Raw genomic sequence first — 27,952 nt, 5'->3', positions numbered from 1 at the left:
TTTTAGGAACAGTAACACATTTTGTATAAAAGCATAGGGGTTAATCTCAACATTCAACAACAAACATTTTAAGACACAGCAGTTGTACAAACAGTCATAAAAATGATTTAATTTTGTTCCTCAATACAAAGGCCCGTGTCATGAGTTATTGTAAAGCCGTTTGACAGAGGCATGGCAACATCGTGACAAATGTAAAAAAGGAGACCTATGAGTGACATATCGTCACCTTCTTAAAATTATGCTCCAAGTCCTATTTTGACATTTTCTTGCCTTAAACATCTCCTCATGATGCAGGCCACCACTGCTAAAATTGGCTACATCCTTAGTTAAAACAGATTATTCAATTCTACCCCTGAAATGAAATTATTAATAATCAGTATTTGGTTCAGTTTTTCATGAGAAAAATGACTTAGGCCATTATTTTAGGATGGTGGTGATATGAGTAAACATATAGTACATACATACAATTTGTGTCTACATAATTAGATACAGTGTATTGGCCTCCACAAAGCGTTGACCGCTCAGTAGTTATGTTCATTGCTCACCAGGTGGCAGTAGTGTACAACCCTGATCTGGAGCCATGAACACGTTTCCAGTGAATACAAATCAATTATTATTATTATTTTTTTAGCTCATTAACTAAAACGATCCAACTTTGATCTCAGGTGTGGTGGACAGGCGTGCAGGTATGTCTTTGTCCATAGTCCTGAAGATTAGGTTCTTGATTGAGACTCCAAAACGAGTCTTCTTTTATTTTGTTGTTGTTTGAGGGAAGTTAGAAAATTCGAATCCAGTCCATCCAATGGACACAGACTTTTGCAACCATAAACAATCCCAACGTTGCCATCTAGTCTGATTCAGGCTTATCACAAGCAGAGCATACGCTGAAATAATTTTTGCTCCACACGTACAGGTCAGCATTCATATTTTTGTCCAAAGGCAAAAATAAAATAAAAAATTCCTAAAACGTAAAAATAAAATAAAATATGTGTGCGATATACAGTTCCATAAAAACAACAAGTAAAAATACAAATAAGCTCCAAAAAGCCCTACACTGAGGTCTCTGATTGTAACCGCAGGACAAACTTGTGGGATTTTGGGTCAATGTACTCCTCTGACATGCGGATGTAGGGGATCTTCTTGACGGTCACCACCAGGCCGAAGTCCGCACATTTGAGGACAAAGACGGTACCGTCTCTAAGGCCGCTGGTGACTGACGCCTCGCTGACCAGCGCCCACTGACGCGCCAACCAGTGGTCCCGGCTGTACTGCAGAGTAGGGCCTGGCTTCAGGTAACTCTCCAGGAAGGCCTGGGGGGGGAAACATATTGGATGAATGTGCGGGGGGCAAAATCAAATATTGAGGTGGAGGTCTGACCTTGGGTGACATGTTGTTGCTGATGCAGAAGGCCAGATGTTGTTGTATGCTCTCCATGCTGTGGCAGTGCTGCTGTTTGGTTGTCCTCAAGTACTTCTGCAGGGCCCGTGCCATAGACGGGAAGATGGCTTGTGCTGCCTCTCGCGGGTCCATCACATCTCCTGGAACTTTCTTCTGCTCCTCTTCCTTCATCTGCTTTACATGAGTGAAGGCCTCTTCTACGGCAACCACCAGCCTGGCAGCAAAATGGAGTGCAAGGGGGACATCATGGGTTCAGTGATATGACATGCCATATCTGGATATTACAGTTGTGTAGTATTCCAGGAAGATGCAGCAAAAACGAAGAAGCTGGAAGCGTTTTTTAGCTAATTCAGTTCAAGTCCGGGGAACTTTGACTCCTAAACGAGTCGACTACAATTGTGGCTGGATTTAAGAGATTCTGAGAATCTTGGTACAGATGAAGCCAAATAAATAAGATGTGCAAGTTTTGCTGATGTCCGCCACCCACCGGGCTCTACGTTTGCGCACGCGTCTCTCGTGCTCAGCCTCCTCGTAGTAGAGTTCGTTGTGGCTGGAATCCCGGCAATGGGCGGCGGCTGCGATCATGGCTCTGGACTGGGAGTGTGCTAGTCCGGCGGCTGTGCTGTTCCCCGGACCTGTCACAGCACACGGAAATAAGGGATGAAGGATGGAAAGAATGACTCTGCCGATACATGAGCTGGGATGCCATTCAAAGACGGTACGTTTTAAAGTGGAACCGTTTGGATCTGTTCTTCTTTTAAATCAAATGCGATTTTCCGATTCAAATCCATTTTCATTACACCCCTAGTAGGGATACCTTTATATCAACTTGCATAAACCTTGGACTTTTCTTTTTTTCATCCAGAAATATCTTGTAAAATTCAGAATGGTTGCAACGTCCTTCCAAGCTACTGTTGTGTGGTCCTAAAAGTGGATTCTCTTGCCTGATCCTGACTGGTAAAAACGCAGGTTAAAAGATGGCAGCGCTAGTAAATTATTCATGTGGGCCAGAGGAGGCGCATGAATGGAATAATTCATGAAGGCAGCAGCGGGGAGTTTTTCGGCCCATCCTGCTTAAGAATGACACTGCTTAGTTGTGATGTATGGATTATTACCTTCCAAACTGTTTACACATTTGCAACTCCTAGCAAACAATACAAGCAAGCAATAGCTTGTCAGGCATCATCAAACTTCCTGACTTAAATGGGACGAGCAATTGAACTAGAGTGTGAAATAATAGCGCAGGCTTGAGAGGGGATGGTGAGTGAAAACAACGGAAGTGGTGCAAGGGGGAGAAACAATGTTGTCAGCCCTTTTCTTCTAACATGGAGACAAATGCAGGGGGGGAAAGTGAGCCAGGTTGGTGCACTTGAGGACAGGCGATAATTTAACAACGGCTGAGTGTTACATTTGACAGTTAACTGCATATTTGACATTGACCCGTGGCATGCCTTAAGTGCGTGTGTGTGGAGGGGATGGTAATAAGCATCGGCATGGAGTTGACTTACTGTTCAATAGATAGGCTCGGAGTTTAGCTTTAAAGACTTCAAGAGACCACATCAGGAGAGGAGACCGTCAACGACACACAATTGAGTGAGGCAGGAGGACAAAAACGTGACAACACGCACCTTCAGCAGGGGCCGCCGGGAAGTCCCCGTCCACGTTGTAGACCTTGAGGCCAGCCAGGTGCTTGGCGGCGCGTGACTTGGAGGCGGAGAGCAAAGCCGGGTTATGGATGGCGAAGTCGCAATAGTAGTGCTCCAATATGGCCAGCGCTGCCCGCTGTATACTGCGCACACACATTCGTACTTTGTCATTTTCACACATTTCAGCACATTACGGTTGACCAATCAGATTCAAATTGACAGCGAAATGTAGGAGAATGCAATTTTAATCTTAATTTTGGTCGATTGGTTGTCTTTATACTTTATATAAATGCGTGTCTAGATAAGATCAGTGCTTAAGAAGTGCAGTCCACATGTATCAGTTTCATGAAAAGTTGAAGTGATATAGCCACAGATTGTTTGCATTATTGTTGTAATCTGACTTGATTGCACAACTTTTCTTACACCACACTTGTTTGGTATAATAATTTTGCTGTCATAGTGAAGTCAAAATGTTTAGTAGTTAACATCTCTAATTGAAGTAGATAGTAAATAAACCAACTTTCATACAGTATTAATTCATTGTTAATTTGCCTTTATTTTACCAAAGTATAATACTAGTAGACTAAAACCAGACTAAAAATCAATGTATAGTAGCAATTCTTATATCATTTATTGTAATACAGAATAATTTATTGCTTGAGTTTGTTATAAAAATATAATCACATGAAGAAAAAAGGATCACAATTAATTTTCAAAATTGTTAAACCCTAACATAAACTCAGCAATCACAACACTTGCCCTTTGCAGCACCAATTTGGAGTAATTATCGCTTAAAAACACAGAAAATTCACAAAACAAGACATTGTTGAGCAGCTGACCAACCCCCTTCTCACCCCCACCACATTTAGTCAATTATTAAGCATAGCAAGCAGGGAATGTGTACAGAGCCGGCAGTCTGACAGGATGCTGTCTGTAACTCTTCCAGGCTGGGAGGAACGCATTCCTATTCAATTTGGAAGTTCTGACACAAGGAACACCCAAAAAAGGCATTTTGGTGGGGAAAACAGACACAAAGAAATGTGCTGGCAGATGGATGCCAGACACACACATACACTCCAGACAATTTCAATAAGAAGAAATTGAAAGCTGTGCGACTGTCTGTCGTTTTCCTTCTCACGCTGCTTCAACAAGTACTAATACTTTTGTTGTGTTTATCATTTGTTGAACCCCCCCATACTTGTTGAAATTAAGCAATACAGTCAATACACAACACATAAACATAGACAGACACAAACTAATATAAACATGGAAAAGTAAGTATAATGGCGAGTTTGGAATAATTGAAAAATTCAATTGCGGCCCTTTAAGATTTGCATATTGGTTTCGAGAGTATTCTCCAACCCTGTCCATCGCTTACTGTTTCTCTCACCTAAGTTGTCCCAAATTGTAGTGCCTGGTCTCTCCGTCCGTGGAACGTGTGACACACACAGAGTAGTAGGGCTGAAGCTGCCTTAACTCCAGCAACACGATGCCCAGGTAGTGAATGAAGAGGAGCGCGTCCACCAGTGACACCGCGTATTGCACGATCCCCTGGTAGTCCTCGTCCTAGAGGGCACAAACGTGAGGAGAAAGAAAGCCACTGTTCGTCACAAGGTCTACAAAGACAAGCAACAAGCAGACACATGTAGGACAGGATGTACAACACATGAATATTCAAATATATTTCAAAGGACTGCCAGATGTGTGTATTTCCTCACATTTTAAAATACCACGCACCACACTAGGGAAATCAAAGATGTCAGTCGTACCCTGATCTTGTTTTAGCCCAAATTTAAAACACTGGAATATATCATATTGGGCAAAAGTCTGTTTTCAGAGACTTTATAGAACATTTCTTGATTATAATTTCATAGGAAAAATGTGAGGAATGCCCTCAAATGTGCATCTGGATGAATGGATTGGATAAAAATGGCCATACATTGCGATCCTTGTTAAAAGTTGCTACAGTCTAAAAGGAGAGCGTACGTCCTATGTTATAACATTTCTAGTTCAGGCCACATATCCCAATACTTTTGTCCTTAGTGCAAATTGAACATGCATTCAGCAGCACATCCTGATCTCACCTGCGAATCTAGTATCCTGACGCCATAGAACAACCAATAGGAGAGCACAAAGAGCAGCACCAGAACAGCCAGCAGTGCCCGGAAAACAAAGATTCGGGGGAGGCTGGCTCGCGCCGGCCGGAAGAAGAGGGCCCAGACGGCAAGCAGCAGGATGAGCAACTTGAAGGCCACAGAGATGAAGAGGCCCTCGCAGGCCGTGCCGCAGCTCTGCAGCTTCTCTGGCCAGAGCAGGTGGGGGAGGACCATGAAGGCCAGCGGTGAGAGGAAGACCAGGAGGCCCAGGATCACGGCGAGGGTGAGCGTAAAATAGCGGCGGCAGTCCAGCCCCACGCTGTCCTCCAGGTCCTTCGTGATGCGCACGATGTCTTCCTGGGAGAGACTGTGTTCAGACGTGCCAGTAACGGCCGTGGTGGTCTCACCCCAGTTGTCATCCTGTTTCAAGAAACATGAATGTTTTTTTTTTTAATATATAATTGTTGACGAACAAAATACAAGCAAATAAAACAAAACATACACAATACAAATTAACACTCAATGAGCAAGTCACCCTTCTATTAAAACCCCACAGAACTACACTATAATGCCAAATCAAAACCTTTACCCAAAATTTCAAAAGCGGCAACCCTTCAAAAGAGTCTTCTATATTTCATTCAATTTGATTTCATTATACAGAATGACAGTAAATGAATGCATCACATAACTGGATTGACTTTGTTCTACTGCATGAATGAAAGAGGAGGTTGTCTAATCATGTGAGAAAGGAAGGGATCAAAATGGAAAGCTGAGAAAGAAAACCGTGTGTGATGCCAACTGGGCTTGACTGACGTACGGGTGAGACTGTATCCGCAGATAATGAAGGTCAGCCATGTTGGAGCGCAGCCCTTATAACAACAACGATAAGGACTCTTTGCACTGCAGTCACAACAAGGCGCCGGCAGTGGAGGAAACACCAGCCGCGGGGGGTTGGGGAGAGGGGTGGGTGGTCGGGGTGGGGGGGTGGGGGGTGCTTTGGGAATGAAACAAGCCTCTGGCCTTTGGATGAGAAGAGCACGATGAAGTATAACAATGGATGGTTTGAACTGGAAGTGTGTACCTTGACATATTACTCACTGAATACACTGCCCTAAAACACACCAAGTGATCGCAAAAAAACAAAAAACAAAAAAACCCAGGGAGAGGCGGGGTTTTACTGAACCGGGCGTTTTACTTCCGCATTAGAAAACTAACCAGTAAAACACCTAATATTTCATTAAAAATGACATCACCATGGTGTCAAAGGTAAGATTTAATCATTATATTCCTATAGTTAACTGAGGAAGGGTTTAAAATACTGTGGTGTAATCCCATTAAAACGGTCTCAGGAATTATATTACAAGTAGCAAAGCATACAATGATGGTATGTCTGTCTACAACAACAACAATCGACAAGAGCTCTACATCTTTCCATAGAAGTAAATCAAAGCTCATTTTGCGCGTTAAAACCTGAGCAAAATGGTCATCAAACCATTTAAGACTTCACACAGTGGGTTAATACGTCTGTAGTCTGTTCTGGACTGCCAGACTAAAAATAGACAGCAGTGACCTACATTTCTCCACAGGATAAACCAATTAAAGACAACAGGTTCTGAGTTTCCTTCATCACATCAAAGTAGGTGAAAGAGAGGAAGTGGCAAGGAGCAGAACTTACAGAGCCACAGAACAGTTCAAGAACAAGACAACTATTAAAATTGAGGACAGGGAATGGGCCACAGTGAGGACTTTGCCTGACATGATTACATTAAATTACTACTTATTATTTGTGTAAATTGTCAGGATAAGAAAGGCCACTCAAACACAGTGAAAGGTTTTCCTAAAGTGCAGCAATGCTTCCACCTCACACCACCTCACAACCTACAGTTGAACTACTGTGCAACAACCTCTCAATTATCCAACACCGTTAAGCGTGCAAAAGTTAAAACTACACTGAATGATGATGTAGACTGTTATGTTAGCTTGCTGCTAGCTACCTAGCTAAAATATTATGTGTTATGCTTTAATACCATATATTACTTGATGATTTCACTTTACACCTTAGTGAATTTGTTTGTCTTGTCACACATTTCACTTAAATGTATGTAGCCTGTAACACAAGCCATTTCAGTTCCAAAACAAAACTGAACGACCATCTATTTTGCAGAGCATGATTTTCAATTATCTTTTGTGTCATCATCCGTGTTTACCTTAAAATATCTTCACTCACCTCACATGGCTCCTACCTGGAAGGTATGTCAGGCAGGTTAAATGGTATCGCCGTCATAGTATCGGAGCATTTTTATCAGCATGAGTATGAGCACAGATGTATAGTATTGGCATGAGTGCATCTCTACTTTCATGTGAAAACAAACAACTATCCTGATAGAGTGGCGTGATCAAACATTGCAGCTAGACAACAAACCATCTGCAAAGCAAAAACTGAGATAATTGCCCACATGTACACATGAACACTATACACACACATACACGCAATAATAATAAGCACGTCAAAATGACACGTTTGTATGTATGACTAAGCTTGCCCTGCAGATAACGAGTTGTCCTACCATAAATAGCGCACATTTTCCAAAAGAGTCTGTTTGAATTGATTAGCCCTACCTGGCCTGATTTGTTCTCAGCTCCAGTGCTGACCAATGGAGGAAGATCAGAGCCATCTCCTATGGTTGTGACAATAACCTCCCCTTTCTCAACGACAGGTTCAGAGACCTCCAGAACCTGCAGAACTTCATCACCCGTCTCTATCACACTAGACGCCAGCTTCCCAAAATCAAAATCGTCCGCCATCATACTTTGTCCTCCACTGGTCCATCACAGTCGTCAAACAAGTTCGTGCAAGACCGATTTACCACACAATGTGGTTTCGAAGCCTAGTAATGCATTAGACCACTTTATATATACAATTTTCCCATCATGCCTGGGGAGGAATGCCACGTCACTTGCCTCTTCATGTGTGTTTGTGTGTGCCAGAGTGGAGGGGGCGAGAGAGCGAAGGAAACGGGGAGAAAGTGATGAGACAATGTCATACGAGAAAAGATGGAGGTGGGTAGATAAAAAGAAACAGGGGGGGGGGGGGGAAGTAGTACACTAAACAAACATTGCTGCACACCATCCCGGCGGGCTAAGAATAAACAAAATAGCGATTAGAAGATGCACTTCTCCCATCATCTTCTTCTTCACTCTTCACCAATCCTTTTTGCTGTTACTCCCTCGAGGCGTCCTCTCCCATTCTTTTCCTGTCGTTTGCCTCAGCACCACTCTCCGCCTATTGCTTCTGACCCAGTGAACACTGGTGAGAGTGTGCGCGCGCGCGTGCGTGTACTAAAAGGTAAAACAATATAAAAAAGGAAAATGTTGAAAACGAGTGCAATTGTTAGCAGCAGCAACATCTTGCAGAATTATGAAAAAAAAATCCAAACTGATTTCCTCGAAACTTTGTAAAGGTTTGGCGTTTGGGCCAAACCGAACATGTTAAGCTGAGTTTTTTTTTTTTTTGTAGTCGGATATAACGTGATGAAAGTGGAGTTGAAGTTTTTTTGCACTACGGAGCGGTTTTACGGAAAATACATCAACCAACAGGCATAAAAACAAAGAATTAAAATACAACTCATAATTACGAGTCATATGCATGTTCCTCTTCAACAGACCTACTTTTTGGTAGGGGTGGGAATCTTTGAATGTCTCACGATTCGATTCAATTCCGATTTTTAGGTGTGCGATTCGATTCAGAATCGATTTTCGATTCGAAATGATTTGATTGACAATGATTTTTGTTTCAATTTATAGATGTTCAAAGAATCGTAATGATCTACTCCAGTCTGACTCGCTAATGCTAATTAGTGCTCTACTCGCGGAACTTTTGTCACTCAAAAAAACGGCTCCACGCTGAAAAAAACAAACTTTTATTGGAATGATTTGATCATGACTTTTCCCTTCTACTCGCTAATGTGGCTACAACTTAACAGTGTATCAGACCGCGTGGAACCACACTGCCCCTAAGTGGCCAAATCGGGTACCCAATAAAGGCACACACAAACAAAGGGAAGACAGTATAAAATAATTTAAATGAAATTGATTTGGGGACTTTTAACTCTTTGACTGCCAGACGTTTTCAGAAAAGGGATGCCATGGGTGCCAGCCGATTTAAGCATTTTTGACTGATCTTTCAAGGTCCACAGAAAATTATGTGTTTGGACTATGGAAACACACATACTACCAAATGAAAGATTGGACTCTCATCTTTCCTCAGAAAAAAAAGTTTGTTTCTACCTTATTCCGTTTTTCAGTAATCAACAATAGAAAATGGTTAGTTTCACCTCTGTTTTGAAAAAAAAAAACGTCTTTCAACGTCTTAGGCACTCCTCCATAGGATTTTACTAAACGTTATTTAACGTTTTTGGCAGTCAAAGAGTTAAAATCGATTCTGATTCGTACTAAATGAGAATCGATTTTTTGTCACGGCCCTACTTTTTGGTAAAAGATTTCCACACACTCACTCCTTACAGACCTGCGTAGACATAGATACAGCACTGCGTCACATTGTTGGCCGGACATTTGGCTGCACCACAGAGCGCTAGCATCTGGCTACAGCAGCACAACGGCAAGTCAAAAGTCCTTTGTAAATTGGCAGGTTGGAAGATGAAAATCCAAAAGCGTGCTTAATGAATGATGAGTCGATTTCACCAGTAAGACGACTCGTCGACTAAACGGTTCAATGCCTTCTGCGGTTAAAGAAATATATTTTCAGTTTTTCCGTCACTATGGCATCTGACCCCCAAGAATCATAAAAGGCATTGCTCGTCTGTTCGTCATCCTCCATGAACCACAAAGTATCCACCAGATGTGCAGACAAACATAAATCACTTTTGTTAAGAGCTTGGCATTGGCGGATGTCTGCGCTCTCCTTAACAGACATTCTATTTAATTATGGTCATCTTGGTACGCTAAAACATCTCGCATAATGGTTGCTTAAGTCTTGCAGGATGTTTGAGACTTTTGGCCTTTCTGGCTGGAGGTGCATGTTCACATTAAAAGGCTGACGTAGGGCAAGAGACGGCGTACGCCCGGCACCCAATACCTCTGAGAGGAGTGGAGGACCTTTATAGTAAAAGCATTGTGTTGGCAACCTCCACAAGCACTTCAGTGTTTTATTTAACACTTACTGCCTGCACGAGTACGATTATACTTTTCTAAGTAGACATTCGTTACATTTTTTTGTGTGAAAATAATCCTACTTTACTGTTCTTGTATGTAAAAGTTGCCACTGACATTCTTGACTTCTCTTGATGCTGAGAATTTTTTAGGCGTGTTAGAAAAAATCGTTTCGGCAATATATCGCGATATTACAGTGCGCAATTCTCGAATCGATTCAATATGCGGCTGAATAGATTTTTAAACAATTTTTTTTATGGGAATATTCAACAAAACATCTTACTTAGGGTTAGGATTCACACATTAAGCATGGAAGAATGTTATATTAATGGAACATTAAGCCTTAATATTTGATTTCAGTGCTGTTCAAACATGAAACAGACTGCAACCTGTTTGTTAAATGCAGTGGCCTGAATTTTCAGATAAATAAATACATTTTCATACAAATCTTACAGTGTACATGTACAAGTTTACTGATTAGTATAAATTTGAGTTTAAAATAAAAAAATCGCAATAATCAATTTATAGATTCGTATCGGGATTAATCGGTATGGAATCGAATCGTGACCTATAAATCGTGATACAAATTGAAGCACAAGGTACTAGGCAATTCACACCCCTAGTATGCATATATAGTTTGCTCTGTTTCTGATCATTTACACCACCCTGTTGCCTTCTCATACTGTACACAAAGAAAATGTTAAAGCAAAGCGGTGTCTATACTGTTGTTTTCTTTGTAGTGCAAACCTACATTTTTCTAGAGCCAAGTGAGTCATTATGGGTGTGGCTAATGTGAGTCCAACAGGGGATCTTTGTTTAGAGTCTTTCCCTATCTTTCATAGGTTTCAGTTAAGAGGGTCTCCCCCTCTCGCTCAATGCTGCCTGCCATTTTTACACAGTTTACAAAGAACGGTCAATGAGAATGAATTCTTTGCAATAATACATTTTTTCCCCCCTAAAACAAGGACATTCATTTTTATGTTAAGGAGAACACCAAATCCACTTTTCCCCTTTTTTCTCACTTTTCCGTCATTCAGGCCTGTGGCATATTGAGCGAGCCAGGTGCTGGTGAGGAGGCAATTGCTAGTTGGCTTTGCTTCAACAAAAATGAAGGAACACTGAAATCACAAATCTAGCACAAGAATCCACGCAGAAGTTCATTTTTCTGCCAGTTCCTCTGAAATCAAGCAAATTGTCTCTTGTTTGACCCAACGATCAAATTGCTTCAGCCAACATCACCTGAATATCCACGTGCACGCCACAATAGCAATGGGACATCAAAGCTCTTACTCTTCTTTGCATATGTGTCTCCAGAAGCGATGCCCCCTGCAGGCCACATCGTCGAGTACAAACCCAAAGGAAGGCAGCAACTCCGTTAAAATTAGACACAAGCATAAACAAACACAGGCAACGTTAACGAAGTGTTCCACAAGGGAAAAGTCTACGGCAAGTAGGTCAGTAAAATTACAGCAGCGTTTGATTTAGTTCTGTCTTCCTGCATGGCTGCGCCAGGCCGCGGTGTGAGACGCTTGTTTGGCAACATCAAGCGTTTGATGTGTGACGATGGACGAGGCGACCAGACCGGGTCGCCCAACTCCATATGACCTTAAGGTAACGAGCTGTCATCAACTCACTAGCTCATACTCGGAGCTCAAATTCATGACCGGGGTCGAAAGAAGCCTTTGATGCAACGTTGATAAGAAAGATGGCAGATAGAAAGCAGACAAATACAGAAGATTAAATCAATTCGATATTTGAGGGACTCTACTTCATTTAATGAGTTTTTTTGTGTGTGTTAATATAGCCTTCATTATATTATCCAATGTATGTTAAAGCAGGTGCTTTACACGGATACTATAAAATAAAAATTCTTGATCTCATTATCCAAGTAATCCGGAGCAATTTAGAGCGGATGATGACGGGCATCCTATAATATCTACACTGTAAATGTAAGCAAAATAATGCTCGTCATCATGTAAATGCAATCCAGTGAATGCCAAAGAAGATCTGTTGAATCATTTCTTACCTTATACTTGTCATTTATCAAACAAGCCATCATATAATGCATCATGGGTTCATCTTCTCTTGACGTGCATGATGACCGGCCATACAGTTGAAGTTGTGTCAACTAAGCAGCTTGGGCTGGTCCATTCGTGATGGGGGCCAAAAGCAGCCTTTTCTACAAAATGACCGACTGCTCCCAAGGATTAACATGTGTTTCTCTACCAAAATGACAAACCATCCATCTAGAGAGCAACTAGGCCGCCTGCTCCAATCTGCATATTTGTGCCAACATTTATCGCCCCAAATGCAGCTGCGAGTGGACCGGTCCCCTCTCGTAAATAGCAGATGGCCCGCCGGAACGCCGATAAGCACAAATACCTCGTTTTAACTTGCGCTAAGTCTCTTGAGCGCCAAACCTTTTTTCAAAATGAGATCATGTTACCGCCACTGTTTGGACATGGATGAACGGGAGTCTTGTTCATTTCAGTATGATGTGGTGGAATTAGTGATGGTCTGATTGGCCTACCTGGACCTGCTCGCCACGAACAGCGGTGTCACCCAGCAGCGGCTCTGCAGGGGCGGGGTTGATAGTGACGGATTTTTCCGAGCGGCTGTCTTTGCTGCGAGACTTGTGGCGATCCCGGCTTCTCTCCCTGAAAAAAAGAAGAAAAAAATAATAATTTGCTGATTTGTCCGTTTTCTCTGTCGGGACAGCAAAAAATGATGAGTGCCTAAATGCTGTGCTGGGAAGTGTGCACTGGTAAACAGAGACAATCAATATTCATTTTCAAACACTGCTCGGTTTGTTACGAAATCTAATTCCCGATGACCCAAATACAACCCGAACATGCGCTCCAACATATGAGCGCCATTGACCCCATGCACTTACAACGCTAATCCTGTGCCAAATGTAACCAGCAGGAATCGGCATCCTGGGTCCAGCAGTACTGCGGCTACATGGCACTGTGCCCAATGTGGATCCGTTACTACTGAGAAGCTGCAAGGCCTCAGTTAAGCCCTCGTCTGTCTTCTTCACATTTTGTCTGCGGCCATCTTGTATACGGAAAACACCAAATGACAATTCTTGAATTAAACTACGTATACTGAGGTTATGTGGCACGAACTAGCAGTTTTAAATAGACATATGTACTGTATTGAGAGCATTTACTCAATCGATTTATCAATCAAGCGTTGGGCTGAAGTCTTTCCAGGAGAGAGAAATCTGAGAAACTACCCTATATTTTCACTTTCTGTAAAAAAAAAAATTCACACTACAAGTATTACTTATTATTCTGACATCCACTTATAACATACTGGGTGCATTCAAATGCCATGTTTTTGTGATATTAAAAAAAAGTGATACCAAAATAAATCAATTCAAAACTTTCCACACTGCACTAAAAAATGGTGCGCTCAAACTTCCAAGTGGCCCCCACACAATATAACAATCCCCAACACTAAGCTACAGGACATCCTGGTGCTGGGAGAAAAGGCGGAAACAGCCAATGAGTGACAGTGCTGGGTTTGCTACAGGCTAGTGGTGGAGCAGTGTTTTGATTCGAGGGTGTGAACCGCACTGCTTTCCGCTTCTATTCTTGTGTTTCCTTTTCAATGTGAACACTGACACATGCAAGTGAAAACATGACCTCCTTCGCATAGGTAATCACACGAGGAGAATAGGAGATTGCTGCATGGTCATTGACATGACCATGACTTGACTTCAAATTAGGGATGGACCGATTATCGGCCAGACCGATTATCTGCGCCGATATTTAGCATTTTGACGAATGTCGGCATCGGGCATTTTGAAGAATCATATGGCCGATAAGACAGTAGGTTCATTTTTTTTTTTAAGTGTTACTTTAAGGAAACTAATTACATTTTTTAAATTTATTTTTCATTTGTTTCATTTTCAGAGATGCTGCTGACCCTGGGAGCTCTGCACCTTCTGTTCGTATTTGATATTAAAACTAAGATAAGTAAAAAATTTATACTTCAGATATTTTGAAATACTTTAGTGTAGAAAACTATTTTTATTTTTTTTAATATAACTTTTGAAAACATGCTACTGCTAACTTTTTGTTAGATTTTTAAAACAAAGGTGTCTATTGACTAAGATTTTTTTTTAACTCCAATATTTTACAAACCCTAAAAGTTGCTCAGTAAAAATATGCTTTAAAATAAAATAAAATGAAAAGTTTGTATTTTTTCAAAATTTTGATGCCAATATTTTTACTTTTAGTGAAAATGAATATCGGCTCCAAATATCAGTTATCAGCATCCTTAGCCGCGTTTCCACCGCAGGAACTTCGGGTAAATTTACGGTGCCGGGCCTGTATGTGCGCGTCTCCACTGCAGGAGTCTTCCCAACCGGGCCGCATTTACAGGAATTTACGGGGACGAGCGGAGGTCCTACTCAAGGGTAGTTACTCCGCCGGCCCGATAAACTCCCAATCGAGCTTTCGTGCTGATTGGCTAAAAATGATTTAGTATAAAAAATGATCTTACTTTTATGCGCGACGATGATGCATTCTCGGCTAAAGTCTCTTCCACCAAAACAATTCTCTTAATAATCCTTTGCCTATTTTGGTTCCACTCATCTAGACGCCGTCTCCTCTCACTCAAACCATCCATCCACGCCAAGTACATTTAAAAAAACGCCACAACTTTTTCTCTTTTCTCCTTGTTCTGATTTTTGCGGCGCTGTGCTTGGGTGACGTCACAGAAACCGTCGCAAGGCGATTACGCGTCGATCGGAACTCGCGACGTCGCGAAACGGGTCGTACTCCGCGAGTGGAGACACCGCCACAAGCGGGCCGGCTGAGAGGACGGTTCCTGTGAAAGTCCCTACCCCCCCTCCACATACCCGAACGTCCTGCGGTGGAAACGCGGCTTTTGACTACTAATAATCGGTAAAAACCATATCGGTGTATCTCTACTTCAAATCATATTATGTCATGGCTGCTCTTGTAGCAGTCATTATAGTCCGGGATCATTAATAAGGGGAGATGGCAGAGGACAGGATGCTGCAAGGGGATTTGTGTACAGTATTCCCGATCATAGGGAGGATAAGCAGCTGCTCTGATTTGACGGCAGCATTATGGAGAAGAAAATGAAAGTGAGCATTATACATCTAGTGTGCTGTTGGTTTGGCATCCTGGTGGTTTTCCTCATTTTATTTGGGTGAAAGCTAATAGTAAGAGAAAACGGTAATGTGCTTCACCTATCTGCACATGATTTGATTTGTTATTGTGACAATACGCGATAGTCAGAAACATCAGGCGAGAGAACACGTGGCCTCTTAGACTTCAAGTGTGCTAGAAAGAGGCACAAAGGAGCCGACATATTTTAGAATGTACCATTGTGGAATTATGCAGGAGTGTTTTTTTGAATACACACCAACTTCTCCCTCTCCCAACACAAACCTTCTCAATTACCTTCCCATAACTTGATTCTGCTTCATTAGCATGCATCAACCTCATTGCTATTCCAAACCTGCACTATCCTATCATACTATGGTCTGATTAATGCAATTTGGTCTGCTGCATGGATCTCTCAAGTGGCTTTCTGCCTGTGATGGAGCCCACTGGAACCTTTGGCCATAGAAGAACACTTTCTCTTGACCTTGTACGATTGTGTGGGATAATTGTTATCCTCACTTACACATGGATGAGGCAAAAAACAAACAAACGTGCATACGTGCAGACTAACACATTTTGTTCAACTGACCAGTAGGGTTGGGTCTCATTTGAATTTGGATGATTCCGGTTCTGATTCCATTCGGTAATGATTATCAATTACAATTCTTTGAAATGAAAATAAATAAATACATTTAAAAAAAAAATTAAAAAAAGTTGCACAATTCCAATTAGGACACTAACCATTTTTTGTTGTTGCTACATTTATGCTGTTTTTTTCATGAACTTTTTACCGTTGATCAACTTTACTATAAATTTCAGGTACTTAAAGTATGGTACTTGAACACCCATTGATGGGCTAAACGTCAATGCTTCAGTGCGTGAACATTTGCGCATGACAAACTCAAAAGCCGCAGACTGGTTGGTGACCCCTGGTCTACAATGTGTTTAAATAACGTGGGAGGGTAATTAAGTTCAGATTAAAACAGAGGGGTGGCTCCAGTAAGATTTGCACTTTTCATTGCAGTTTTTGGAACATTACCCCCTGAAAGGATGGGAATTACAGTAGATAATCAAAACCATACATCAATACAGTGATACCTCGGCAGACGAACGCTTCAGCTCACGAACTTTTCGCCTCACGAACATTAAATTCGCGAGCATATAGTCTCAGCTGACGAACTAGTTTTCGGCGGACGAACCAAATCACGCGACACGAGAAATCACGAGAAGCTGACGCACGCTCACGGCGTCCCAGTTCATCACCCCCTTTCTTTGAGTGCGGACGTGGTTTGTGTTTGGTAGGCATTTTGGACCATTTTGGAGTGTACTTTTGCTATCATGGGACTGAAAAAGACCCAACCACAGGCTAGTGTTAAGCCTAAGAAGACCTTAAAGAAAATTACGGTCGAGCAGAAGAAGGAGATCATCGAAAAACACGAACGAGGTGTGCGTTTGTGTGACTTAGTTAATTACAATACAATAGCACATTTATTATACATAAAATAAGGTATATTTTGTGTAGTTTTAAGGCTTATTTAGTAGAAAATGATGTTTTATGGGGACCTGGGAACGGATTATTCTCATTTTAATGGTTTCCTATGGGAAATAAATGTTTGGAACTTTTCGCCTCACACACACTTTCTGGGAACCAATTAAGTTCGTGAGCTGAGGTATCACTGTATTAAAAAACAACAACAACAGCCTACTCAGCGTGTGTTACGTAGGTTATTTATACCACTAGCAAAAGATGGATGATGAAATGTTCAGTGCAGTACAGTTACTTCGGTACACTTTGCAAAGAGAGAAATAAAACTAAGTAAAAATAAAACACTGAAACAACTGAAGAGAGTGAACTCTGCCGAAAAATGCAAATATCCGTTTGGAATTCTTTGTTTACAAACAGAAACGGTCAAAACGGGGGGTCGTGGGGGAGCGGAGGGTGTGGACCGGTGGGGTGCCTGGCGGGCCTGCAGTGCCCCGTCCTGCTGCGTTGGGTTGGGGGCGCGGGCCGTGTTGGGGTGGGGAGCGCGCCTGCTCCTGGGTTTGCTCTCCGGCCGGCGGCCCCTGCGGGTCCCGGGGGTCGTCCCTTGGCGCTGCCGTGGCCTGGGGGGCCATGAGGTGTTGCGCTTGCTCTGACCTGGCGGGGGTCGACGGCTCCCCTCTTTGGTGGAGATTTTCATGCATGCCAGATCCACCACACCAGCATCTATCGAAATTCAAACACAATCTGCTTCTTCCTCTGGTCGTTGAATCGGTGGAAGCTGATGTCTGTGGATCTCACTCTGCTTCGTCTGTCCGTCCTTCCTTTCCTCAGTCTCTCCTTTGGTCTCTTGAGGTCTCCCTGATTTGTTTGAATTTAGATGTTTCTGGGGTTGGGGAAAGACTCGGTGGGTAGCAGGTAATGTCTGGTCGGTGCTGGATTTCACTTTCCTTTCTTTGGTCCTTCCTCTGGTCTCCTGACGGCCTCACGGCTCTGGCTGGGTTCTGAAGTGTTCGGTTTAGGTGAACGGTATGGCATTTTTAATAGGTTTTAGGTGAACTAACGAGTACACACTCACACGCACGCATACAAAATAAAAATTAATTTAAAAAAAATATATATATATATAAAAAAAAGAGAGAGCAATGATGATGACATGTCAAATCGGTAAAATTACCGAATTAACAAAACTGAGCTCTCCAGAAAAAAAACGGAAAAAAAAAAAACGGTCAAAGCGTTGGACTCTACTTTAAAATGTTAAAAATACATTTGTGAAACCTCTCAAAATAAAGCTAAAAGTGCTGACTTCATGTAAGATTTATAGATGACAAGAAAGGGGTTCTCGCTCATCTCAGACTCGCATCGTATCTGCAGAGCCATCAGAAATTAGGCCTCATCAGGCCCGTCAAGCAGAGCAGTGACACACTAATGAGTAGCAAGAGAAAGATGAGCAAGATAACCCCGTAGCAGCTCCAATCATGGCTCAACATTAAAGAGGAGGGGGATTCAATCTTACCCATGCCGATGGGAACCCCGTGAGCGCCCGGAATGGTAGGAATAGCCAGAGTAGGTCGATTCTGTGTCCATGGCAACAACGTGCTGCGATTCAACTGGACTTTGTCTGTCCTGTTCACAGAAAGGCAAAGGGTAGCTGTCTTGCTCAGGCGGTCGGCTTGGAAATGAACCCCCGGGCAGGGAAACACCAACCTGGGTGGGGTGAACGTAAAAAAAGATGTGCATTTAGAATGTGACCAAATCAAGAAAGAGAATTTCAGCAGCTATTTGGCAAGCTGTGTGTCAAAACTAAATGGCCAATTCGTCAGCTGCACTGACATCATCGATCACAATCTGAAAAAATATATATCTTGTAACGAGAATAGAGCAAGAGCAGAGACCTGTGAATAAAATGAATATCAAAAGGTACTGTGATTGTTTATCTTGAACAAGGCAGTCAATTATTGCGTTTAGTGGTGAGGGTTTCTGCAGGCCTCACCAAATCTTAATGTAAGACGTTTAACACCAATGTCATGACATGATAAAACCAAATCATGCAGAAAAGAAAATTCATCTAAAGTGAATGCCATATTTAAGTCTGCTACGTAAATCTTGAACCACTAAAATATATATATATATATATATTTTTTAAATGCATATACTGCAGTGTACATGGATTCTTACAGCATATACTGTAGGCAAGTCGCGTTGCACAACTTCAGTAAAGTACAACGACAACATATGACTGTGAGCATTGATGTATGCTCACAGTCTTACAGCTCTCGGTTTGTCATAAGTATCAGTAGGTTTATAAATACAGCAAGACCTATGCTAATTTCTGAGCTAGAAAGATAGCAAACCATTTTATACATTTTAAAATTGTCATAATTTGTAAATAAACTCAACTAAACTAAATAAATAAATAAATACATAACAGACCAATGTGGAGACTGGGGAGTCTCGGGACTGAGCAATAGTATAGATTTGAGAAAAAATATGAAATTGACCAAATATGGACAAAGTTACCGCCCATGAGTAACGGTAAATATACTGTATATCATATAAAGAAGTGAAGAAGCAATTATTGTAGCCCTTATTGAGACACAGTGCAAGCATGACAAGTCTGACAATTCCACAAACACTGAGTGGGGAAATTCAACAGTGTGAAAACAGAACCAGCAGTGCCAGTGCAAGATTTTTCCAATGTAGCACACATTTATTGGATGAGTCATGGATGAGGCATAACAAGAAATGCCATCAGTTCAAACAAAAAAATACATATTTGCTTCAGTGTAGTATCTTTAAAACCACAAAGTGGTAAAGTCAGAAGCCCGCACGCAGTCCATGTGCAGGAACACGGCAAATTGCTAACTTCTGTCGGCATGTGGCTGGTTCGTTATCTTCTCATGGCCATTAACTCTTTGACTGCCAGACGTTTTCAGAAAAGGGATGCCGTGGGTGCCAGCCGATTTTAAGCATTTTGACTGATCTTTCATGGTCCATAGAAAATTATGTGTTTGGACTATGGAAACACACATACTACCAACTGAAAGATTGGACTCTCATCTTTCATCAGAAAAAAAAAATTGTTTCTACCTTATTCCGTTTTTCAGTAATCAACAATAGAAAATGGTTAGTTTCACCTCTGTTTTGAAAGAAACGTCTTTTAACGTCTTTGGCACTCCTCCATAGGATTTTACTAAACGTTATTTAACGTTTTTGGCAGTCAAAAAGTTAAGTCACGACCCACTATCAAACAAAAGCACATTTATTTTTTCAAATGTACTCTTTCAAAACACATGCATGCAATCTTGCTAAACCAATTTTCTGTCTGTTTCAGTGTTTGTCAAACTTATGTGCAACATGACAAAGTAGGCTACTGTATAAAAGTGTCAAATATCAAAATAGTGCGAATTTTTTAAAAGTCCCACATTGTGCACATCAAATACTGGGCTTCATTCTCAAGGTAAAAAAAGACTACATTTTAAAAACTGCCCTTTTCAAGGTCCACCATCTTTACTACGAACATTAGCATCACCCTGTAGTACAACTAATGTTTCAACATTTTCACATTGTCTTGCCTTTCAAAATAAAATTGTGTTGAATAATTAAAATAAAAGGCCAACATCTCTGGTTTTCCTTTGTGAAGTTTGCATGTTCTCTCTATATTTGAATGGGCTTTCTCCAGTAGGTCTGCACAAAATATCGAAAAAATATCGATATCGCGATATTGGCCCATACAATAAGCATATGGCGAAGACATGCAATAAGTTTCTAATGGAATTTCATGCTTTTATCCGAATCTGACCAGTCAGACGTTAAATAAAATGTGCACCGCCATCCAATAGTTGATTATCGAGAGGTAATTACAATGAATTAACTAAGAATTGAGTTTGTTTATTTTGCCACATGAAAAAAACGTCATTGTTTCAGTAGATAATAACTGCCATTTCTTTAGGTACATGTTAAATATCACAATAATATTGATATTGCTATTTTCAGCAACTATATCGCATGTTTTCTTAATATCGTGCAGCCCTGTTCTGCAGGTACTGCGACTTCCATCCCCATTCATAAAACTACCAACCTGACAAGTGGGCACCATCTTTATGGAATTTAATAATACTTGGAATATCCGCCCATACGAGCTTATCGGTGGATATTTTTACCTGAAACTTGTCAGTCAATAGGAGAAGGGGTTCCCCGAGAAGCAGACAAAACAAAATGGATGAAGAGAAATGTTGAGTTCCACTGACTAACTCTAATTTGGAGGTATTTTTGGACAGGATTTTCTACAGGTGACATCACGCAGAAACAGTCCCCCAAAAAGGATTTTCTCCAAAACCCATGATCCAATTTTCCAAATTCTTGGTGCGTTGTACTTAAGTTCAAGTGGCCCTTCCAAGCACTGGTATACAGTAAAACCACAACAAACAGATATGAAGAGTCACAAGATAGTCAACTGTATTAAAAGGGAATGACCAATTGAAAAAAAAAGTCACACTTATAAACATTTATCACACTTGAGCAGTAGACCTGCACACGTACGACTCTTGAACTGCTCGAGGCAAGAATAAACATGTCAAAAGTCACATACACAAGCAGGCAAAAATGCTACACTAAATGAATTTTTGAGCGAAAACAAAATTCACATTCCAGCGCATGTACACGCTCACCTTGAACCTCTCCACCTCCTCTTGATAGAAAACAGCTAAATACTAAGATGATGAAACAAACAATATCTGATTACTAAAAGAAAGACAAGAATCAAGATTGGAATGAGTGTTTTTCTCACCGAGTCCCGACAAACTGCACTACTTTGCTGCCACTGGAAACTTCCACTGAAACTTACTGGCCATGCTTCCAGCAGTATGCAAAGATTTATGGTGTATTTTGGCGGTGGCGGGGGTTGCCCTCAAGGTGCTTAGAAAGTGGGTGAGCATTTTCTCCCTACTTGCATTCACAATTTGACTTTGCAATCACTCCGTACAAAAATACGTCAAGTTCACAATGAGCCATTTCTAAGAAGCGTGGCATCAGGACAGCTGCGAGTGACTTCGCGGGCGGTCTGTGGGTATGCCTGCTTGCATGACACTCATACAATGATGAGGGGCGAGCACAGCTCTTACTGGTTTGGTCAACTCATTTTCAAAACGTCTGACTCACTGACTGGCAGTCCTTCAACTTGTTGTTCAATCTCAACTTGAATCAAAGGCTCCTAAAATTCTACGATTCCCCTTCCGCCATAAAGGCGTGTTCAGGTCAGTTCACAGCCAACAAGTCCAATTGCCGTCTTGTTACTTCAACCTGGATGACTGACAATCTGCAGACATTGCTCAGATGAAGTGTAGATTCCAGGGATTTTTTTTTTGTAGATTCAAGTGTTCTGCCGCTCAAAAACAGCATTTACTTAGCTGATCTTAAAAAAACAACAACAAAAAGACAAAAAGAATTGTGGACATCAGTTTATTGAATTCCTGCCAGTGATTGCTGCCAGATGAATCAAACGTGTAATGGACTCTTGCACATAATTTCCCATGTCGCCAAAACACGGTTCAGTCTTTTTCCAGTTTTGAAAAATTGCCAGCTAACCATCACAGACCTACATGGTCATTGTAAAGTGTGAATTGCCAAGTACCTGGCGATTCGATTCGTATCACGATTCATAGGTCACGATTCGATTCGATACCGATTAATCCCGATACGAATCTATAAATTGATTATTGCGATTTTTTTAACTCAAATTTAGAAAATACATATCAGTAAACTTGTACATGTACACTGTAAGATTTGAATGAAAATGTATTTATTTATCTGAAAATTCTGCCTTATAACTGAGCCACTGCCTTTAACAAACAGGATGCAGTCTTTTTCATGTTTGAACAGCACTGAAATAAAATAACAAGGCTGAATGTTTCATTAATAGAACATTCTTCCATGCTTAATGTGTGAATCCTAACCCTAAGTAAGATGTTTTTTTGAATATTCCCCCCAAAAATTGATGTTTAAAAATCGATTCGGCCGCATATTGAATCGATTCGAGAATTGCGTGCTGTAATATCGCGATATATTGCCAAATAGATTTTTTCTAACACCCTTGTTGTAAAGTCTTTCTCCAAAACAGCAAGCAGCAAAAATGATAGAAAGGCTTAAATGTATGCTTCTTCTACACAAATATGACGGTATTTTTTTCTAGAGACACAGGTTATCAATATTCATATGAAAAAAAAAACGGGTTAGTGATATAATATGCACGTAGTAATGTTAGTAGGAACATTTCCAGTTATATTAGCAGAAAATATCCAACATTGTATTTCGTTTCAGACACAGACAGGAAAAGTGTCTGGGCCTTTTGCCTCTGATCCATGAAGAAGCACAAAAAACCCTGCAAATGTTGGGTTGCTTAACGTTATGTGTATCTTACCTTCAAGGTTATACTTTCTATAGAATCCAAAGTCATCATGGAGCCAGCAAATCTTTGTGATTCAAATGTAAATGATTTTTTAGTTCCTGGGTGTCTTTTTTATACGGGTCTATTTTTCTTTTTAATTTCATGCTTTCATGCATTGCGGTGCCCAGGAAAGTCGATTCCGGGACAGAGCAATACACGCAATCCTGAGTGAGCTCAACATCGCTGGGAAAGTCATGGTAGAATAAAACGCCGTTGATTTTGGATGGCAATGTGCACATTAGAACACAACATCCATGGTATTGTTTGTGCTGTTTCTGGGAAAAGAAAGATCTTTTTTTTTTTAAGACTCATACTCGGCTGTTTATGCCAGACTATAAATACATGACTGTTATATTGCGCAAAACCAGAAATCCGCAAGGCAAGGCAAAACTAAACACTATAATGTTTATTACGTTTATTTACTTCCATATACACACTGACATTGTCTATGGGTCATTAGAGGGAAGATGTAAATAGAAAATAATTTTGCGCCTGGGGCTGTTGGGAAAAGCCGCTGCTTCACAGGCCGCTGGGCCGACGTACATCGTTGCTTACTGACCCGAAACCGCTGGATACGGACAGTGACAACACGAACTGACGGTCGTAGATTTAGGTTTAGAGATGTTGCACTGAGCTGTTGCTATAGATCAGAGGTCCCCAACCCTGGTCCTCAGGGACCGGCATCCAGCCTGTTTTCCATGCCTCCCACAGCCAACACAGGTGATTCACATCATCAGCTGATCAGCAATCTCTGGAGAAGGCTGATAACGATCTCCACCTGTGTTGGCTGTGGGAGACATGGAAAACAGGCTGGATACCGGTCCCTGAGGATCAGGGTTGAGGACCACTGCTATAGATGACACTGGTTTTGATGTTGTGTTTAGTTCTAGATTGCTAAAACTATCATGAGAAGCAGACATACGCGCCGCCTAGAGGACAAAATGTTAGATCCTGATATTGGTCATTTCCAATTCCTATCCCGATAACGATTAATTTTGTAATAATTAGAGCTGTCAAACAATTACATTTTTTAATCAGATTAATCACATCTTAGAATTTTGATTAATCATGATTCATCGCTTCATTAAAAAAAATTTCCCTCTCCACGGAACATTTGCAGGGGAAGAAAAAGAAAGGAGCAGCCAGCTTCTCGAATTTCAGTGGGCGTGACAAACCTTTACCAGAGGCGGTGCCACTAACCCGGGGGGGCTGGGTCGAGTGCACTTTTTGACGTCACTAAGTCACGGAAGTTGAATCTGTCCGTTTGAAGCACACATTTTAGAAAGGAGGACAAAGCTAACCTGGTTGGATTGTAGACAGGCCGGGGACAGAGCATAGTATTGATAGAAAACCCCACTAAAGTGCATTTTCATAACATGGGACCTTTAAAACTGTCACTATTGCCGATCACGATGGCATACGATTTATGTAACTGACCTCTAAAGCCCTTAAACTTGACATGAAATACAGTATTGTGTTAAATGCTGGTCGCTGGATCTCATTTTAGTGACCAGCTTATAAGCTTTCAAAGACATGCTTACTGAATAGCACAAATATAGCAAATGTGGAGCATCTCTTGAACAACAAAGGATGGTCTGTTGTGTGTCAAATTTGGAACTGGCTTTCAAGAAGGCCATTCATCTGTTTTTCATTTAGTGGAATAAGTACATAAAGTCTTTTTCCAGCATTACGTACAAGCAAACTTTAACCGTTGATTTGCAATGGCAACCTGCAGCTGCTTCTAACATCACACAAAAAGTGTCTCTAGTGCAGAATAGTGACTTCCCTCCAGCAAACATCAAAGCTCCGTTGCAGATGGAGTCACGAGACAAGCAGCAGCACGAGGAGAATGAGCGTATCGCGTCACATGTTTGCTGTGTTGATGTTCATGGCAGAGCAAATGAGGGTTATTACCGCTGTGGAATTCGATTGGCATCCCAGAATGTTACTGAATTCAACAAACAGTTGGGCAGAGTCAGACCACACGTCAGGCACATCTGGCTGCGATATTGGCAATATATGAGAGGTGCAACAAGCAGTCGGTTGACATATCAAATTCATTGACAACTGTTTTGATGTTTTGTTTTTAGAGACATTGTTGAAATTAAAAGTGTCCAAATCCTTGGAATTTCATCCTGTCAACACTAAATATTTTCCAATTTCATCAACACTAAATATTTTTCAATTTCAGTAGTCCTCTAAGAAAGCAGACTGATTATCTTTGCGTTTAATTAAAATACAAAATCGGACGCTTTTACTTCGCAAAACATGGGTCTACACTTTTGCCCGTTTCCTGACAAGTGACAATTTATGAACCAAACCGGCTACTGAATCATAATCAATTCATGTTTGTGCATTTTCTCCAATGTCAAGCTGAAATAATGTCCTGTTTTTTAATTAAGCGAAATGTTGTTATCAGATTAACTGATTAGGGAACTAAATCGACAGATTAATCAAATATTAAAAGAATCATTAGTTTCACCTTACTATATACTACAGCTGCCCCTTTCGGATCTAGTGATGTAATTTTCAACTATTTAGTGTTGGTGAACGAGATAGTAAAATTTGTATTAATTATTAAAGCCACAATGCAACCAAAATAATCCCCAGGGAAAAATATTTGAACAACAATAGTTTTTTTTTTTTAGACGAGGCCGTCTTCCTCAGAAGCAGAAACTAGTAAAAAAAAAAAAAAAAGGTAAACCTTGTCTTTAAAAAGAAAAAGTGAATGACCGTTTTAACTAGAAGACAAGATGAATATTTTTGATGACATAACGGATTCCCCCATAGAGATGAAACAATATGAAGTCTAATATCACAATATTCACGATTAGAAAGTGTAAATGGAAGGAAGTTAAACTAATTTTGAAGAATGCAAATTGGACTTGACTTGATTTACGACTTGCTTAACACAAGTGCTGACTTGACTCGACTTGCTTGAATTTTAGTGGGTACTTGACTTACTTGATTTTGACCACAGTAACTTGGGAAACTTGAAAGTCAACACTTAAGACTTGCACCTACAGTATGTGACTTAAAGTTTAAAGTTAAAGTACCATTGACTGTCACTACTGCCACCTATGCCCCACTGTTATCTCACAGTCTAGTGGTCCAGAGAAGCAACCCAAAAATCTGATTCCCACAACAGTATATTTGTAGCTTGTCCTCACTAGAATCAGAAACTATACACATTTGCTCATTTAACGTGATTATTTAAGCGTTACTTTTTTACATTACAGTACTCAGTGAACTTCAGTCAGCTTGTGGGAGCACTGGAACAATTAATGATATCATGAGAGAAAGACACACATTTACAATATATGTAACCTGCATTCTTGGACATTCTGAGGCTTCCACTTGACTGAATAATGAATGAATTGATATTATTTCAACTAGTCTGTACTCTTAACATTTATTTAAGGCACTCCTCACTCAAGTTTGCTGTTTCCATGGTGAGTCATGACATGTCTCGAACCGAAAAATATATTGTTATGCTACACTGGACTGTCAAACTTTCTTTCATTTTGACTCTGCTTGTTATTCATAATTCCTGATAATTGTATATTTTTATTTTTATTCGCATTGCACTGCTGCATAAAAAGTCTGCGGCAGGACTACTAGGTTAGAGAACATCCAGCAGATCACTCCGCTGGTCGCATTTCAGCACTAATAACTACTGCCGTGTATCCCTGCGCTGCTTACACTTAAACAGCTGAGACCCAAAGCCTGGAAATAAGATCACGTTCACCGTACAACATTACTACAAGCAAAGCCACTTTAGGAAAATACACACATTAAACAATGTGACATGTCAACACTGTGGAATAATAATAAGTACGCTGGACTCAGCTTTGGTTAGTGCGCATGTCTCGTAAAAATCATACAGGTAGATGTCAAAGGCGTGTCTTTTCCTTTAAACAAACAAGTAACTTTCTATATTTACGCGAGTTCTTGAGCTAACACACACACATATACATGTCGTCTACAGCAATGGTAGACAGTACATTAGACTCTAACACAGACCTTCACACACCACTGAGCTAACTTGCTAATTAATTAGCCCATCACATACGTGCATCACAGCGGTATTGAAGTGAAGCTCACCTGTTGTTGGGAACAATATCATTCCTGTGGTTGACTTGCCATCCAGAGGTTGTAAAACAGTTGGGCTACAGCAGGGAAGCAGCCCTTGCTAACAGTAGGGGGGTCACACCACCAGTTTGGAATGTTCAGCGGCAGAGGCTTGCAGCACTGGGGTGCAGTGAGGCGTTCGGCCGCGAGGAGGCGGTCGGTAGCTCAAATGAATCAAGAGGCGCATACTCTTGTCAGATTTCTCTTCCCAGGGTGTCCAAACTTTTTACTTTCTTAAAAAAAAAAAGAAGTTCGCCAAAATGTGAGTTTAATCCTTGCCTAAGGAATATCTTTAACAAGACGTAAAAGACAGAAAATGGCAAATGTTAAAATTAAACATTCATTTAATTAGATTATACAGTACAGTCTAAAGACGCTAAATATGAAATAATAATTGACATATAATACACATAGAGGTACAAAAAACAAACACACGCGCACAA

The 27,952-nt window shown here is 41.0% G+C and overlaps 1 protein-coding gene across 5 annotated transcripts; it reads right to left on the bottom strand.

The window, feature by feature from the left end:
- Window positions 1-82: 82 nt before the first annotated feature.
- On the bottom strand, window positions 83-27,658 carry LOC144035027 (vang-like protein 1). 5 transcript variants are annotated; one of them, XM_077544329.1, is made up of 10 exons: window positions 27,483-27,658; window positions 18,450-18,640; window positions 12,840-12,966; window positions 5,129-5,560; window positions 4,435-4,610; window positions 3,027-3,187; window positions 2,907-2,942; window positions 1,886-2,033; window positions 1,378-1,612; window positions 83-1,310 (listed from the first exon to the last, which is right to left on the bottom strand). In XM_077544329.1, exons 2-10 carry the CDS (start codon window positions 18,518-18,520, stop codon window positions 1,050-1,052), a joined length of 1,647 nt encoding a protein of 548 aa, XP_077400455.1. In that variant the 5' UTR covers window positions 18,521-18,640; window positions 27,483-27,658; the 3' UTR covers window positions 83-1,049. The 5 variants fall into 5 exon arrangements, with proteins under 5 accessions (XP_077400455.1, XP_077400470.1, XP_077400489.1 ...); XM_077544344.1 differs by lacking the exon at window positions 2,907-2,942 and having other exon boundaries at window positions 27,483-27,656; XM_077544363.1 differs by lacking the exons at window positions 12,840-12,966; window positions 18,450-18,640; window positions 27,483-27,658 and adding an exon at window positions 12,336-12,596.
- Between the last annotated feature and the right edge of the window lie 294 nt (window positions 27,659-27,952).

The sequence above is a fragment of the Vanacampus margaritifer genome, chromosome 1, assembly GCF_051991255.1.
Source record: "Vanacampus margaritifer isolate UIUO_Vmar chromosome 1, RoL_Vmar_1.0, whole genome shotgun sequence".
Lineage (NCBI taxonomy): Eukaryota > Metazoa > Chordata > Actinopteri > Syngnathiformes > Syngnathidae > Vanacampus > Vanacampus margaritifer.
The sequence above is the reverse complement of the archived record's forward strand: the minus strand, read 5'-3'. Positions and strand labels throughout refer to the sequence as shown.

What these genes read in the sequence shown, in the direction of transcription:
- LOC144035027 (XM_077544329.1), bottom strand. Translation starts at nt 18,520, where the DNA reads ATGGACACAGAATCGACCTACTCTGGCTATTCCTACCATTCCGGGCGC. An exon ending in TCAGGATACTAGATTCGCAG is followed by an intron (nt 4,611 to 5,128) that starts GTGAGATCAGGA and finishes TGTGCCCTCTAG; the next exon opens with GACGAGGACTACCAGGGGAT. An exon ending in CCCGGCGGCCCCTGCTGAAG is followed by an intron (nt 2,943 to 3,026) that starts GTGCGTGTTGTC and finishes GGTCTCTTGAAG; the next exon opens with TCTTTAAAGCTAAACTCCGA.